Genomic DNA, 18,542 nt, shown 5'->3' with positions numbered 1-18,542 from the left:
AGTGGCAAAAAAACTATTGACAACTATTGGAAATACTTCAATGTGGACATATTCAGTGGTATGTGCACTTTCAAAAATTAAAAGTTCGCAGCTGCCCGTAGCCCCCCGTTTGGACAGAAATCATGATCATTTGTAAGAATTTTACCATTATTCGGGGTTTTCTGCCTCTCGTTTGGTTCTTGAGCCTTGCGAAAATGGATGTTTTCATGAAATTTGGCAACACTGAGCTACTTCAATTTCAAATTTCCCCTATTTTACATGCCATTTAATATATTCATGCCAATATTTTTTGGAAACTAGGTTCATGTAATCGGAATAGTTCATATGTATGCATCCATATACGTGGATACAAATAATAAAGAAATGTGCTATTTTTTAGAGCGAGCTGGCATCATGTGATACTTAAAAATGAATTTTACCATTTTTTGACACTATTTCTAGTATTATCTCTTTGTGGCAGTGCAAAATGTCTTGAAAATTGAAGGTTAATTTGTGAACTCTGAATCAAAGTCGAAAGAAAGCCCAAAAACACCTGAAAAATGGCCAAATTTCCCTGGAAAATCATGATTTCCGTCCGAACGGGCAACATCAGGCAGATGAAACGTTGATTTTCTGAAAGTATACATACCACTGAATATATCCACGTGCACAAAAGTACAAATACTGTTAAAGTTTTTTTGCCACTCCATGAAAGTGGAAAAAAGGGTTAAAAATGAGCAATATTTCAAAATGCAATATTCGCCACAAAAAAAAAGGATTTAAAAATTGGAAAAATCAAAAATAGAAAGTGCTTACCAGTAGGAATGAAGCTAACATGAGGTAAAACGTAGAAGTTATGAGAAACAAAATTAGAATAATTAAATTAACTTGCATTTTAATAAGAAAAAAAAATATTTTACGCTCTGTAAGGTTTAAAAACCCGTAATGAAAAATAACAAAAAATGGCAACACAGCAACGTTGAACTATTTTTTCTCTTGGTAAATTGATGTGTTTTAAAAATAAGCACTTGCTAATTTTTTTTGGTGCGAACTTGAGCTTGATATCCTATTTTTTTCAAGGAGATATCAAGCTGAAACGGTTTTATCCAATTTCCCCTCAAAACGGGGCCCAAAACCCCCCTCAAAATGTTCCTTTCAAAAAGTTCTGTTTGTCACAAGATAGTACGTACCAAGAAGAGCAACTCACCAAATTTTTATGAAATTTCAACAATTTTTAACTGAGATATCGATTTTTGACACTCGTCCCCGTGTAATCAACGCACTGTGCGTCGGGAGGTCTTGAAATATTTCGAAACTTCAGGAAATTCTACCTCAACTAGAAAAGTCGAGGAAAAGTTAGGAAATTTTGCTGTCGTGCCTTGAAATTTCTGTTTCAGCCAAAACGTCCTGATTATCCTCGACTGCGCATTCGCACTTCATCGGCAAATATTGGAATTTGCGATTCTAACGATTATGTGAATCGCTTTCATAAAGAACAATTTAAACTCCCAGGAGGTGCCCTCAAACTTTTTAATTTTTTAAACCTCGAGCAAATGTTATTTGTGAATTTTTGGTGGAGAGTATGTTCATTCTCAACCCTCCTTTTCGGTCAAAAAATTGTTTAGGGGGCTTATAAGCTTCTGAACACTAAATCTTCCCACCCGCTCCTTTGTAGCGAGTAAAAATGTGAGGAAAATCCAGACATATTCACATTTTATTTCCAAAACATATCATTTCACGAAGAATCTCCTACCATTATATGACTTCACGATGGATAGATCCATGAATTTAGCTTACGAAAGTTTTCCAAAATCCACTTAGTACAGACTGTGAAAAGCTTACAAGGCTTGCGTCTTCAAGTCAGAAAGCTCCTGGATGAAAAGATTCGTAGTTCGAACTGTGGGATGTTAACTTAAGTTATTTCAGCGGCAAAATAATTATGCAGGTACTTCTCATCTGTCACCTTAAATACCTATTGTTTTCAGCGATAAAATTGTCGTAAGATTAGTCCAAATATATCAGCTCATTCTTCATGTTTGTGTAACGTTTTAAGAAGATATTTGCGAATGAACAATAGAAAGACTATCAACTCGGTTAGTGGGACTCCAGTATTAACACTTTACTATCTCTTCATCTCTAAGCATTGTAACGCATAATAATGTCAATAAAGGCATTAGCACTATCAATGAAGGTACCTGTTATGGATTTGGGCCCTAAACAGAAAAACGAAAATGAATCGCGTATTTGGGTGCGTAAAGAGGTTTTACAGAAACGGTGAGGACAGAAAAAATACGAAGAAATAGTAACTCCTAATCGAAATAAAATTGCTCTTGACAAACTCCATTTTAAAAAGAAGTTTTATTCCACACCGCACATTTCATTTTCGCTCGTTCCCTTTTCAGTGCACTTTTGTACCCCAGAGGACTCATGTTTGGTACGATTTGCAAGCTCTTTTCCATCATCTTAATAAACTGTACAATTTCCGAACACGGACATAAAATATATAATTTCTTATTAGGACGTAGAAATTATAAAATTTCATTTTTGCCCATCTAGAACACTTTTTATCACCCCGCTCCCACTTGAAAAAAGGAAGGAAACAATGCAACAAAATAAACTCGGCCCGTTCAATTTTACAACTTTGTTGACATTTTAAAAAAATGGGAGTCAGAGTGCCTTTTAATGCCCTGACCTTGGTAACAGTAGCAAGGCGTGAGTGATCGATTATCGAAATTTCCCCATTCGAAGCTATGGTAAAGAATCGATCGATATACCGCAAAGCACGCCAGGCCATGACTTCGTTACGATTCAACCAGAAATCCGCCCGCACACAATGGAAGTGGCGCGAGATTGAAGCAAGATCGAGGCGATCCGAGTCGGTTTGGCTTTTAGTTTCACACTCCCTGGAAATCAACGCGGTGGAAATAAGCCGACAGATGCTGGTCGAAGATAAATTTAAGTGGTAAAAGTCGTTAACTGGGTCAGTGGAGCGAGATCTATTGCGGTGATAACCGCTGAGGGGCTGGACTGCCCGAGTTCAAAGGGGCGCCAAGATAAATGCGTTGTTTGGCGTACATTTCTCGCGTTCAAACAATGCATTTTCAACTCGCGGCCCGAGTAGGGAAATACCCACTTGCAAGACTCCAGAAATTCAATTACTCCAAAGCCGCCAAGTGGCGGTTCTCGAAAAGGCACGACGATTGCGCACAAAATCCCCCTCCTTAAGTGAAGATTTCCGCGTAATTCGTATTAATGGCTCCGCACTTAAACTTACCCCTTCGGTCTTATAATCATTCCCGGGTCTGCGTTTTCAGTCTCGAGTGAAGCTTCTTCAAATGCACGGTAATGGCTCCGTATAATTGGTCTAGCTTTTGGGCATCTCAAAGGTGATAAAGACCCAACTTGCGCCATAAGGATACACGTGGTGTGGATCACGGAGCTCACAGGCCGAAATACGCGATACAACTATTTTAACTCCGAAGTAACTAAGATTGCATAACCGCCACTTTGAAGGATACATGAGTTTCCTCTCTTATTTTGATGTGCCTTGACTTGGGCGGCAAATGATTTTTATACACAAAAATTACACAAGATACACGTGGTGTTGATCACGGAGCTTACAGGCCGAAATACGCGATACAACTATTTTAGCTCCGAAGTAACTAAGATTGCATGACCGCCACATTGAAGGATAAATGAGTTTCCTCTCTTATTTTGATGTGCCTTGACTTGAGCGGCAACTGATTTTTTTACACAAACATTAAATGGCCCAGTTGAAGGCTGGGCTGCTATGGCTTGGTTCTCTTCTGCTAAACACGGTCCGAATTTGATTGTGGGATAGAAGGACTGCATTTTGCAATTTGGCACTATAAATTCTGGCTCTTCTGGAAAAACACTTATGAGCATAGGGAAATTCATGGCACATACGTTGTTTTTAAACCGGGCTAGAATTTATATTTCCAAATTGCAAAATGTAGTCCAGAAGATGGACTGAAAATGAGACTTACATGCTCGTCTTCAAAGACGGGGTCATCGTTGGAGCCGTGGTTTGAGGAATTGTCGATACGGATGAGGTTTGTGTCAGCGGAGCCGCCTCTCTCATGTCGAATCGTCACCGGTGACTTGCACCGGTTCATCGCTATCTCGCCGGCAGTCGTGTGCCTGCAACAAAAAAAACATTCATCCATATCAAATTTCTGAGACGGCAACAAAACATGGTTGGTTGGTTGGTAGATACGTTTATTTAAAGGTGCTTTTAACATCTGGGTCATTAACACCTTAGGCACGGAGAAAAAAAACTCGTGCGTGGGACCCGAAGTTCAGGTCATATGGATCTCTGAAGTTTTCAGATTGAGCATCTGAACACTTTAGGTCTAGCTGCCAAAGTTCGGATCATACATCTGAAACTTCAGTTCTCACATTTGAAGTACTTCAGATGTGAGAACTGAAGTACTTCGGATGTGAGAACCGAAGTACTTCGGATGTGAGAAGCGAAGTACTTCAGATGTAAGAACTGAAGTTTCAGATGTGTGATCCGAACTTCGGCAGCTAGACCTAAAGTGTTCAGATGCTCAAATTGAAAATTTCAGAGATCCATATGACCTAAACTTCGGGTCTCACGCACGAGTTTTTTTTCTCCGTGGGGGAGAGATCAAAATAGTGAAGTACAGAATTTGAAAAATTTAAAAAGTAGGGGTCACAAAAGGGGAGTACACAAAATTAAAAGATAGGACAAGGAAAATATGGTTGGTTGGTAGAAACGTTTATTTGGTGCTTTTAACAATTTAGCCATTAATATGCCAGCACATGTAAAGGGTTGAAAGTAAGACAAAATCAGACGCGCGGACACATAATTTGGACGTATGTCTGTCAAACGGAACTTAGACGAGTGGGAAAGATAGGGGTGTGCTCTAAACAGCTGCTTGAGAAACAATTTTAAAGTTGGTGTGATTCCCTTTGGAGAAATGGAAAAGCAGGATTTTACATTCTGCCCAACGGACTTATGTGTGCCAACTAAATGCGGCACTCATGAGCCATGGGTATGGCAGAAGAGCATTGTGGAGAGGGCTCGTGAGTTAATGACGACCATGCGCTACAACGGAGACGGCCCTAAAAAATTCTTCTCTTCAGAGGTTTCACAAAATCTTTGCTTTTTTATTCCCTCTTTTCTCACGCATTTTGAATCCTGGAAAGAACAGATTATTGCAAAGGTTACAGAAATTCGGATTTGCGAAAAGTGGAAATTTTGAAGGAAAGAACTAAATTGCGCAGAATTTAGCTAGGATTTAGCGGGAACGCAACGTGAAGAAATTATTCAAGTATAAAAATTGCATAACTTCACGGCGCTTAAGTTCTGTTGATTACAAAGTTAACAAATTTTCCATTAAAAATTCTTACTTCCGTACCGACCTTTCAGAGAGGACTCACTGAGGAAGTTCCTGGAGATCTCTCAAAAACTTAGTCAGCATTTCAAATTCCGCTTAAATTTATGATAAGCTAACTTGTCCATTGCATAGAATTTCTGAGAACGAGAAGTTTCTTAAGGGAAGATAAAGCACATTCAGACACAGAATAATGGAGAGAAAAAACACATGGTATTTGTTTCGGACAAGTTTCCTCCGTTTTGGGTCCCTTTTTCGTTTCTCAACGCGGTCTGAATTATTCAAAAGGGATTGTATCCCTCAATTCCTTTCCGCATCGGAGGGCCGACGTTTAAAAAAATAACAACGTCCCACGTTCAGAGCGTCCGAGTGCCACATAATCTGACAAATCTCTGATAACGAGTTTCAAATTTAATTCCTACGTTGTCGAATTGAATGGAATAATTTCGAGATAAAATATTTACAATTTTAGCGAAACCGAGAGTTTGTGGCTGTAAAAAGGAACTCAGAAGTGCATTTTAGAATAATTGCTTCGGTGATGAAAATATTTTTATTAAATGTGCCTCTTGATTTTCAAATTTTAAACTGGAAAAATGGCAGCAGTCGGTAAAGAAGGCACCACGTTTCCTACTTAAAGAGCGTTCTAGTAGGATTATATGTAGAATTTTACATAGTTCAAGGGCTTCTGTGTGGGTTCTTATGTGCTCTCGCAAAAATGTTACCTCCCCGAGTTCCTGAAAAGTTTTCAGCCAATGCAGATGATTCGATAAAATACAATCTTCTTAAAGTAATTGAATATTCGTGGTCGGAAAAGAACAAATAAGAATACGGAGGTTAGGTCAAAGCAACCATTTCTTTTGAAGGGATGCCCCTTCCCTTTAAATCACACTTATAACCAATATATTACAATTTTTTTTAGGTAAATATACGTTTGACTCCTTAAAATACCATGTTGGTTACAATAGTTTGTACCAATATCAAAAGATGATCTTTCATTCTCATAATAAACTGCTATACAATTCTGTAAGAAGGGGCAGAATGAAAATTGTGTAAACTGACGGTAATGGAGGTTTCAAAAGATCAACTGATTAATGAAAGCATGCTGTTGATAACGCTTGGAGTGGAATTTGCAGATTTCCCCTCTCTCCTAAGAAGTTACAAGCTGAAATTCTCCTATCGAGCAGCCAATAAATTTGAACAATTTCAGTGAGTGGCCTCTTGACTCGAGGCGATGTTGTTCGAAATCTAGGCACTTCTCGAGGTGATTTAGACATTTTTCGGTAAATTGCGTTTAGATTTCTCAAATACTTGAAAGTTAAGGTGGCTTTTTCATTTCGAGTGTTTCGTGAACAATGATGAGGTTTATAGAACGATCTGATATAATATTTCAAGGAAGATAAATATTCACAAAAATTCTTATCTGAAAATGCAACACGAATCACTCGAACTAAAGGAAATTTCCGTAGTAATCTAGCCTTGTATATGTAAAATATTTAATTGGGTAACACAAAAATTGACGGCTCAATATTGTAAGCAAGTGCATTGATGCTGATTAGCAATGAGTAAAATATTCCGTGCGTGTTTTCCTAGAGGCCTAAATAAGTTTACTTAATCCTCAATTAGGTGTACGTTTCAGAATCAATTCTAATTTTCTACATTTAGGAAAATTATTGTCACTGAAATTGAAACTACTCTTTCATGAGTCTGAAGTATCATTTCAGGGATACGTAACGCACTTCCACCAGTTATTTTTTACCCATATCTCATGTAAATTCTTCACAAAGAGTACTTGACGACAGGCACAACCCCTTAATTGGATTACATTGTGCAATGAGGAACCACTATTTCTGACCCATTTTAGAAATAACATACATGCCATTGGTTTCCCTATGCATATATGATCCTTCATGAAAGAGCCAGAGATAGCGGTTCCTTATTGCAAAATGTAACCAATTTTCACTGACTTTGTGAAGATATCTACTTAAAACTATTTCCTTCCTTGGATGGAACCAAGATTCAGCCCATTTGTCAATCGCACTGGGAAAAAAAAACACATTGAATCTATAGTCCTGACTCTTGAAAACATTGACAAGAAAAAGGACTCTTGATTAAATCAGATTTAAGCTTAAATCAAAAGGAAATCCGCTTAAATTAAGAGGCTTGGTTCTTGATTTAAGCTTAAATCTGATTGAATCAAGAGTATTTTTTTTTGTCGATGTTTTTAAGAGTCTAGACTCTAGATCCAATGTGTGTTTTTTTTTTCCAGTGCGGTAACGTTACACTAGGATACAAGTTCTTAATCGAAAGCTTTCTGTAAAGACATCCATTATCATCAATTTCAATTATTTATTTGAGTCCGCGAGTTCGGAGTAGAAAATAATTTTGGAGGTTTACAAGAACTTGATGACTTAATGCCCACTTTGAGATAGGGACTGTAAACATAGCGCAACGGAGCTCTGATGAAGCGATGCTCCCAGAAGCTGGCAGCTCGAGCGTACACAGAGATTTTTACGAGTCTAAAAAGTTCATGAATGAAAGTTGGAGCTATCTGACGTAACCTTGACTCTAGACACTGAACTTAGCGAACCGAATTAACAAGATCCGAGAACACGTTGCCCGCCAGTGAATCACGGAGAGCGTCGAGGCCATCCCGTACGGTAACCATTCGATGTGAGATCACCATATACCTTTCCGTTGAATGTTTACACGGCGAATTTTAAAACGAAAACGGGTTGATCAAGAGTTATTGTTGGTTTGGATTACATTTATCAATTATACGAACTACAATTCCTGGCTCATGCGGTTTTGAAACATTATATGTGCCTACCACCAGTTTCCCTATGCACATGAAAGTTTTAACAAATGAGCCAGAAATTGTCGTTCCTAATTAAAAATAAGGTCCATATCGTGATGAAATCTCATCTCCCTCCACCAGATGTAGGCTTCAGTGTGAATGGACCGCGTTAAACAGAAAGGAGCCAGCCCACATCGAGTTGAAACTGAGAAATAGAGGTTCAAGTTTTACACCTCCATGAGAAATACTCATGTAAAAAATAAACTTCATCTCCTTTATCCACCAACTCACAATCAGTATTTTTTCTTGACTTTGACTTGTTAGTAACGAAAAATATACAACTAGATAAGGTGAAAACCCCTGTTAACTCAATGTTTTCAAACATTTGGGTTGGTTCCTTTCTGCTTAACGCGGTCCAATTCTGCGAGAAACCCGGCCGGCGGTGCGGGCCAATTTTTACAATAATTACAAAATACGGTGACAGCGAACTCCCGATCGAGGCGAACCGATGACGGATACAGGAAGCAGCGCGCCCAACGACGACAACGCAGAAAAAATTCTCTCCGGCGACCTGACACATGCCCTATCTCCCGAGAATATAAGCCGAGGTTAAAATAACAATAAAGCCAGCATTCCAAGCCTATGAGGCTGCTTCTCGATTTTTGCTCCAATTTCAGCGCGCGCGTTAGTGGGCGCGAGATAACGCCGAAAATTCCAGGTCCTAACTACGTGTCCGCCAGCCCAACTCGTTATCAACTCGCGCGTGGTGAGCCTGCGTTTTAACGCGCTTTAAGACGCACCTTTCCGCGAACGAAGGAGGAACGTCTGGAAAAAAATAAAACAAACCTTTGATTTGTTGTCACAAGAGAGGTATTGCACGTATTGGCAATACATCGTAATCGTATTGCTTCTGGCAATGCTGCTGGACTCCCGAGTAACTCTGGTTTCTAACGGTACACTGGAAAAAAAAGTCGCTTGGATCTGAAGTCCAGACTCTTGAAAATAATGACAAGAAAAAATACTCATGATTTGATTTTGATTGATTACTCTGAATCGGATTTTCGCTTGAACCAAAAGGAAATCCGCTTGAATTAAGAGGCTTGGTTCTTGATTTCAGCAAAAATCCGATTGAATTACTTAGGAGCATTGTATAGCTAGAGAGTCTAGCAGCCATCACCATACTTTTTCCTTAGGTAGAAAAAGTTGGAAAAAAAAATTCTTTTTTTAGATCGAGTAAAACGTGTTTCATGAACCTAATAGATATTAACTTACTTTCTTTCTCTTTTTTGGTCTACAAAAACTTTTGTGCATCACATGGTATAGACTAGGGAGGACGCAGAATTAACGTCCGACATAACATGACGATCCGAAAAAAAATTTGGAATTTTATTTAGATAGACGGTATGTTTGAACAGCGTCATTACGTCGGAGATAATACATAAATCAATTTTGTTGGAAACGAACGATCAGGAACTGGAAAAAAATAAACCATATGCACGCCATGGAGGGATGCAGTTAAAATATCGACTTTTATACTACCTCTTTTATCGCCGTTTACTCAGGCTGACGCTTTCAGTTTCAACATTTATTGTGAAAAAGAAGACAATCTCGATTTTATTTCGCGATTACATAAAAAAAATAAGGGGGCACTTAACGTAAGAAAAAAATAACTATCTAAATGAAAACAATAAAACTTTCCCGGATCGTATCGGTAAAATGCACAAGCACCACTTGAAAAATGAGTCATTAAAGTTTAATCGCATACATAAATTACGACGAATCTAAAGAGTATTCACAAAACAAAGCTTCGCGAGCTAATGTTTTTAACAATTTTTTCTTGATTCTGTGATGTCCTCTCTTCCCCTATAAACCCACTGCTCGTTATCAAAACGCATTACGTGATTTATGACCGCTGGGGTAAAAAAGAACGTTCAATGAATATTTTGATGTTGCCAAATGAATCGGATAAAAACTGAATTTTCTCAAGGGCTTACACATAATTTTCCTTGAATTATTATTATTTTTTTTTTTTTTTTTTTTTTTTTCTTCTTTTCTTTTCTTTTTCTTTAATAGAATTTATTCAAAATTAAATGTGAAGTGTCTGATCAATGCCAAAGATATAAATACATAACTTTTTCTAAACATGAAAATTTTATTAGGAGAAATTCGGCAACATTGGAACGGTGATCGATAGGAATTTCATCAAAATCATGGTAAATATTATGTAAGCTTGATGTTAACAGGAAGTTGGGTGAAGATTGAACTAGATCAGAGGAGAGATGGAGAGATGGAGTGATGGAGTGATGTCACCATTGCGTCTCTCCGAAATGAGTCATTGTTTATGTGCGTTTTAGCTGGTAATGTTTCGCGTCGGGCCCGCGAGGTAATCAAACATTTTATTGCGGAAAGTAACGATCATTTTTCTGGAGAGGAAAGCTCCGACGGATTCTTGGCACGTGCTGCGTTTTGGATGGAGTAATTGCCGAGGACGCATTATTGTAGGATTCAAGGTTAACGCACAGGAAATCTTTAAAAAAAAGAAAAAAAAAGAGAAAAAAAGAAAAGAAAAGAAGAGGTAAAAAAGGTAGAGGATACTTTTTTCAGTAAGCCGATGAAAGTGAGTAACTGCAAGGGCGACTCATGCTTAGTATAAAACTTAGGTTGAGGGGAAAGGAGGAACATAATAGAAACTGACAAAAAAAGGGGGATTTAAATTAAAGGAGGGAAAAGTATAACAAAAGGTGAAAGATGTCACACATTATTGTACGAATCGATGGTTTTTAAAGCACGTTCTACTTCACTCCCACGATCTAAACGTATCAAGGAAAAAACTTATGCGATTGAGTTACGATTATTGCGCACGAAGAACTCTTTACAAAAAAATTTATGACTTTCGGTGCGTAATAAAATTCATTAAAAAAACTGCATACAACCTGGGAAAATATAATTAATTTGATCATGTAGTTTAATTATTTCTGTTCCTCTTCCTTTCTTTTTTCTTTCTTGTTCTTTTGGATATTTTTTTCAATTTTAATCGAGTTTTACTTTGTTTGTAAAGTTACAATTCCTCGTGCGGTAACACATCATTTTGCTACAACTGTAGTCATACATACAAAATGAAGCTGCAACATTTTGGAATCTAAGTAGGTATGATTGAACATTCGTAGATTTTCGAACGAAATAGTCAAAAAAAATTATCAAAAGTTCAGGAATATACATTGGCATTTTTATGCATACTCGTTCAGAACAAATCTACTTATTGGAAGTGAGGTCGGGAAGAGAATTATGTTGACATGAACAACTTTCTCCGACGGCAGAAGTAAAGTTGATGCTTGCAAGCTCAATTCAATTTTATTTATAAGCTTTCGAAGACAAGTTTTTACCCACAAGCGTATCACACTTACAGTTATTGAGAAGTATAAAAAAGCTCATTGGCGTTTCAGAGGATTACAGCGACATTTCGCGAAATTTTAAATTCAATCGAACTTTTTTGCTTGCACAGGGAAACGAGGAAATATTTCACCGAGCAATCACTCGAAATGATCGTCGGTGCTTCCTCCCAAGGTTCCCAGACGAGAGGAGGACCGGCTTCCTGGTTTTACGAGGATCATAAACAAACGCGTGTAATCGATGAATAAAAGGAGGTGTCAGACATCGATCTTCTCGTCAGATTCGCCGACCGCCACTACAACCACCACCAGAGGTCGCCACCCATCGCTAGACCGTGCATGAATGAAAACGCGAAACGTGCCTGTTTCGCACGTGAAAAGTGGACCCTTGACTCGCTCAACCTTGATTCCACTCAGCGGTCTCGACTCGTCATGTAATTGCGACTTGAACCTGTTCCGAGCTACAGCAGTTGAACAGTTGAACTTAAAACGTCTTAGGTGCCACCAGGCGTACTTAAGATAGAGCACGGTTTTACTCACCGTAAAAGAACCTAACTGCCCACACGTCATGAGCTTTTCTTTCCGTTGCCGTTAGGTGTTTCTTAGCTTCCACTTCAGGGGAATAACAGCTCAGTTGAGGCTACTTAACTCCCGTTGAATAAAGGAAAAAATTGTACAATTTTTGCAACGACTGTTGACGCTTAGGATTTTTTTTGGATTGCCACTCATCAATTTTCCGTAGTGTTCGCTACTTACGCGACAAGTTCAGCAAGTTTTGGAAGTCGAGGACAGGGAGATGTAATCGCGTGCACGTTGCTCCCAGCTCAGCACGAAAAGTATTCGTTTTTTTCATCAGTTACCGACCGAAAATCTCGGGGTTCCTGAACCCCAACCGGTTCTCAACTGGTTATGGGATCGACTTAGAAATAAACGCTGTTTTCTGATTGTCTACACAGATTTCATGAGAAACAATTCCCTGACTTCGAAGAGTTTCCCCCAAATAAATAAAACTGATAAAAAAAGGGGGAAAGGACAATAGGAAGGATATTTTTACATGCCAAGATATTATATCCTATTGCCACAACGAGACTGACAGCGTGAGGCTGAGGGCACTCTAGAAAGACCAGAGCGCCTTCAATTTTTAGAACGCAACACGGACGTCCATAGAGCACGAATAGTTGCATCAAGGCGTTATTACCGATATCATTGTCCTGTGCTCGGTTATTACTACTAGAGAGTTATGAAAAAACGTCGTATGAACAATTGCCGGTTGCCAAATTTCTATCGATTAAATGCGGATTTCCTGAAAAACTTGTGAGCTTTATTTCCTTCAATTTTTAGAGAATTATAGATACATCTTCCGAAAGGTATTATAAGGGGAAAAAACCTTCGAATATGCGGCAAGGACAGGAATTCCAAGTATATTAGGGAACTTTCCTAAAGTTGAAGCATATTCAAATACTTGAAAATTCAACCCAAAAAATAAAATAAAATAAATAAATAAAGAAATAAATAAATCAATAAATCAATAAAATAAATAAAGTCAATTCGAGGATAAGGCATCGGAGAACTTATTTCTTAGGTTGAAACGTATGTGTAGCAGGCGTGTAAGCGTGGGTAGAAAAATTATGGAGGGCCAAAGGTCTATTTACCCCTCGCGGGGTACTGCGTGACAGTAAATTTTCTGAGGAGGGCAGGCCCCCCAGAACTCCCTAGCTTCGCCTCATGCCCAAGAATCCAGAATACGTTACGTAACGTACGAGGGGGTCCAAGGTGAGAACTATTCTTCCGGCTGAATGCGCAACGCAGTAGCGAGGCATGAATGATCGATATTTCCCCGTCTGAAGCTAAGATAAAGAATCGATTTTTAAGGGGTTAGTTGCACACACCATGTGTATCGATCTTTTTACATAGGTTTAAATGGCAGATCGATCGATAAATCGCAAAGCACGCCAGGCCATTGGCGCAACGTAGAGCAAACCGCGGAGTGCGGTTCGTAAATAAAAATGCAATCGGAGTGTCGCGTTGTCGTTGGAACGATGGACGCATGCATGAATGGATTGAGAGTACGCTGCCAGGCTCCGATTCATTAACTGTCATTTTTTGCATTGTTGCCAGACGTGCTGAAAAATCAGCACTTTTCGCCCCATGTAAGCGCGAATAAAATAATCCAGATTGGCGGCCTTGTTCCTTCGGTTAAAATATCACCCAATCGGGCGGGCGCGGCGCTTGCTCCAGCCTCAGGGTGCTGACTGCTGGCCTGACCAGCTGTCTTCGAATCATCAACGTAGATCGATCCATCGAATTCTAGCGGGCAATCGATTTATCCGTTGGCGATAGTGTGAGGACAAATAATGGAGATGTTGCATGTGTGAGGAATCTGCGATTTCACCTTTGATTCTTAAGTAAAAGTTCGCGAAAAACACGACGGTGCCACTGGTTCTCTCTGAAATCAACTCCCAAGCTCAAAAAAAGCTCTAAATATGGGGCCAAAATGAAGGGGATATCCCACGCTATCCCGAGAGTCCACGTCTATGAAATAGTAGGATTTCCTATGTTCGAAAAAAACTTTCACTCGTGCTCGAGTCCGGACGAAATTCCACTTGTAAACATTCCAATTTATTGGACGTATTTCTGCCAAGCGGAACTATGTGCATTAAGACATGAGTCCTGATTGTGAGACCCATAAGAATATTATGTATAACAGGGCTCACGTCATTTTGCCATAGTTTCTTTTGGCAGAAATGCGTCCAATTATGAAAAAAAGGCACTCGGAAGTTATTCGCCTTCCCTCTCGTTACTCCGCGCTATTCGCGAAATTTCCTTAAATTACGTATTGATCCCCTGGCTTTTCCAGGTCACCGTAAATTCCCTGCTTTTCCAGAGTTTCAAAACCGCCAGAAACCGGCCTTCAATATTTTATCAAAATTCTATGTTTTAAAAGGCTTCGTATACAAATAAGAGGTTGATGACTCTCCAAGTCGACGGATCTATAAATTGGAAGGCTTGAAGTTCTGCGCACTGATCGTGCGATGGGCGATGCCGATGCGGCGATGTCCGCTGCCGTCGAGGGCAGATGACGTCGCTACTCCGACGTAAGGACATACCTCGATCTCGCATGAGCCCCAGAAAGCTTGGATATGTATGTAAATAGGGGCTCACGTAAAAATTGAGATACTCCTTTAGGTCAAAGAGACAGCGAGCCAAGAAATGAAACTCATTCGCCCGTATCGCTTATCCCGTTCCAACAGGGTTACCCTGAACCACGGTGGCTCCATCAAGAAAAAAGACAGTAATACTGCCGGGCTGAGAAAAACGCCGTGTGAACCTTCGTGGGTTGCCAAATTTTCTTGGATAAAACACAAATTTCCCGCTGAACTTAGGAATACTTTTCTTCTAATTTTTCAGATAATTTCGCTCGCAATTTCAACTGAAGTTCCTGAAAATTTCAAGAAAAAATATTCATAACTCTCCTTAATAATAAACATTTGATCAAGGGAAATTTTTAAGGAAGAACGCCGTATGAACCTTCGTGGGTTGCCGAATTTCCTTGGATAAAGCACAAATTTCCCGCTAAACTTTGGAATACTTTTCTTCTGATATTTCAGATACTTTTGCTCGCAATTTCAACGGAAGTTCCTGAAAATTTCAAGGAAAAATATTCATAACTTTCCTTAATAATATACATTTGATCGAGGGAAATTTGGCAACTCTTGAATGTTCATACCTACATCGTTCTTCCTTAGCACGGCAGAATAGACAGCGGTAATGTGAATCTTCAGCAAATGCGCAAAGCATTCTGGGGACGATCGATAGATCTTATTTTTTAACAATTTTGGTGAATTATTTTGGGAAAAGCGAAATTCAATATGTTTCACGTCGCACAGTGGATTGAGTCAATAGGAGGAGTCGGACAAAATCTGGAAACTTTGAAAGCTTACAATTGAGAAAGATATGATACAAAAAGTTTAAGAGTGGTTCCATTAAGTTTTCCGTGAAATTTCCTTTCAGAAACACCCCTTAAAATTGAAGTTGGGATGTAATAAACATCAAAATTCGAAATTTTAGCCAAAAATTTCGTGTCCAACTTCTTCTAATAGCTAGATTCACTGTGCGTTGTTTGAAAAACTCTGAGCTACCGAGTGAATATTGTTACAGGTTGCTCAAGCACAATTTACCGATTATCAGAGTTGAGGACCGCAATTTGATAAGGTCAACCAGGGTGTCTACTCAAACGGGTGGGCAAAAAATCAGTACTTTTACGATACTTTTTCAGTACCTCCATTTGACGAAATTCGAAAAATTTCGGAAATTTGAATTTCTCACTCATATTGAGACAAAAATGACCAAAAAATGAAAAAATTCCGGACCTTCTTACAGCACTTTTACAGTACTTCCGGACCCCCCTTAAAAATCGGTACTATTCCCGGACTTTCCGAAAATTCCGGACTTGTAGACACCCTGTAAACAATAAAAATGGCATTTTACGGGAGAAAAAGTCATGGTCATCTGGGCGATTTTATCTATCACATCAGTGGCGTGGCGTGCTTTGCGATAAATCGAATGTTCTGCCATTTAAACCTATGGTAAAGAATCGCTTATTAAGGTGTTTGCTGCGAACACCCTGATTATCGATCCTTTCCCATATGTTTAAATGGCAGAACAATCGATATATCGCAAAGCACGCCACGCCACTGCATCACATAATCCAAGCGAAATTATCTACACTTAAAATTAGAAATTCCGAGAGGTTGCTCTTGTTTGAAAAAAACCTGTCGTTTCAGAGTCGTCATTGCCCTCTGATGCGTAAAGCTCATCTACATAAAGAGTAGAAAGATATCTCCAGGACTGCTTTAATGAGAAAATCATTAACTGGATCAGACATTTTCATCACGTAACAAAAGTGAATTCTGAGACCGTAAGTTTTGCATCTCTTCGGGTGATAATGCGTTGATTTCTCAAAATTTTGCTCGGGTTCAGATAATTATGCGGGTATCGGTCGTTCAAGTTTTCAATAATCTCATCGATATGCAAATCCTCTTATATTCGAACAGGATTAACCAGTTAAAAGACAAAATTTCACATTACGTTTGACTGAGAGAATTTACCGGGGATTACACCTGCAGAATTGTGTGATTTTGACTCAGCGTGTGGACAGCCGTTGAGCAAAAGGAAACTTTCTCAGGGTGAAGTTTCGGCGATTTATGTCAGGAGAAAATTTTAGACTTTGCCAATGCACTCGCAGAATTTTTGGAACGACTCCAAACAGGGGTAACCCATCTTCTGGCGGGGACAAACATTTGCCCCATTTCATGTAAACGAACTATGAACAGAATCGAGAGGTCAGGGGTGAAAACTGCATCAGTTCATTTGCGACGTTGCAGATTTCTTGTTAAATTTCATTTTTTGGAGATAAAGCCAGCGAACTGTAATACTAACCAGTAGGGGTATTTAACAGTTTTCTGAGATTTGAGGCTTTTGTAGGGAAAAAACCAATGATATTCTTCACTTATTCTTTAGTCGGGTTTTTGACGTCATCCACCGCGTTAATGACACCCGTGGTTTCTACCTCTTCTGCTCGATCAGTGATGCAGAGGGCGCAACGCAAAACTTCAACGACATTCAACAATAAAGAAGCTCAAAAAACAGACGGCTTCGCACCTCAAGGATCTTCTTTCCAGAATTTAACGCACTCGACGCAAAGGCGTTAGCCAATCAATCACTTAATGTTCAATGTGTTTCAAGTTTTGCGTTGCACTCTCTGCATCACTGATCGAAAAAAAGAGGAAGAAACCAAGGGTGTCACTACCGCGGTGGATGACGTCAACAACCCGACTTTTCAAAGCGCGATATCTCTGTTGATCTTGAATGTAGAGAGTTCCTGCTTGGACAGATCTGATTATTTTCAGTTCATCTACAAGAATCAAGCATCAAAACACGATTTTGCGACCAGCGCAACTGACCATTGGACGGAAATGTTGAAACACGGAGATGTCCGGGTCTTCGTGTTTCGTCGTTAAATTTTTCCTCGGAGCGGCGGCGACAATGTTGCGTGAAACTATTTCCACTTAGTGTCGTAGCTGGGCTCTCCGTCGGCAATACGCTTTGAAAAATGCATTTTCTCGAGGATATACTGGAACCTAAGAACGAGCGTTCACTCGCCTCGCGTGGCTTCCGGCGAGAATAATTCGATTGTCAGCTATTCGCGAAAAGTTACGGCGAGACTCCACGGCGGCGGAGCGTACCTCAACCCCCGTATGAGCCCCCGAAAGCATGAATTTATATGTAGCACAGGGCTCAAGTGGAAATCGAGATACGTCTTTACGGCAGCGGGACGACGAGATGGCGGCTACCGGACGGATGGGCCCGAGGAGAAAGGATTCTCGATTACCGCACTAAATTCTTCTTAAGCTTCCACGACGCCCTTCTGACGTAACTGTCCCTAGGGAGCAGTTTCCGCCCATAACCTCTCAGCGGCATGAGGGACGACGGGAGCAGCGCCCTGGGTTGCCATAGATAAAGTTTCATGATATTCCCTGATGACTTTCCGAATCACACGGTGAAAAAAACTTCGGTTGCAGGGACCGAACTTCTCCAAAAACGGACAACATACACGGAAAAAAAACTTCGTGCGTGGGACCCGAAGTTTAGGTCATATGGATCTCTGAAGTTCTCGGATTGAGCATCCGAACATTTAAGGTCCAGCTGCTGAAGTTTGGATCAAACATCTGAAACTTCAGTTCTTACATCTGAAGTACTTCGGTTTTCACATCCGAAGATGTGTGATCCGAACCTCGACAGCTAGACCTAAAGTGTTCAGATGCTCAACCTGAAAACTTCAGAGACCCATAAGACTTAAACTTCGGGTCCCACGCACGAGGTTTTTTTCTCCGTGTAAAACAATCGATTCCTTGTGAGGAAGCCTGCCTTACCTAAACTCGATATTTTCAAAGGCTTTGGAGGAAAAATATTGCTTCCGACCCGCAAAATCTCCTCCGT

The 18,542-nt window shown here is 39.7% G+C and overlaps 1 protein-coding gene across 6 annotated transcripts in view; it reads right to left on the bottom strand.

Moving 5' to 3' along the window:
* Positions 1–18,542, bottom strand: part of Dmtn (transmembrane and coiled-coil domain 2 protein Dmtn) — a 198,103-nt gene that overhangs the window by 29,595 nt on the left and 149,966 nt on the right. For 5 of the 6 annotated variants that reach the window (XM_019043766.2, XM_019043765.2, XM_019043770.2 and 2 more), the window contains one exon: positions 3,987–4,140. In XM_019043766.2, the coding sequence (XP_018899311.1) occupies positions 3,987–4,140 (154 nt within the window). Of the gene's footprint in view, positions 1–3,986; positions 4,141–9,693; positions 10,033–18,542 lie in introns of those variants that run through there. The other variant, XM_072302181.1, reaches the window with a different exon arrangement.

The sequence above is a fragment of the Bemisia tabaci genome, chromosome 7 (genome assembly GCF_918797505.1).
Source record: "Bemisia tabaci chromosome 7, PGI_BMITA_v3".
In the NCBI taxonomy this organism is placed as follows: Eukaryota; Metazoa; Arthropoda; class Insecta; order Hemiptera; family Aleyrodidae; genus Bemisia; species Bemisia tabaci.
The sequence above is the reverse complement of the archived record's forward strand: the minus strand, read 5'-3'. Positions and strand labels throughout refer to the sequence as shown.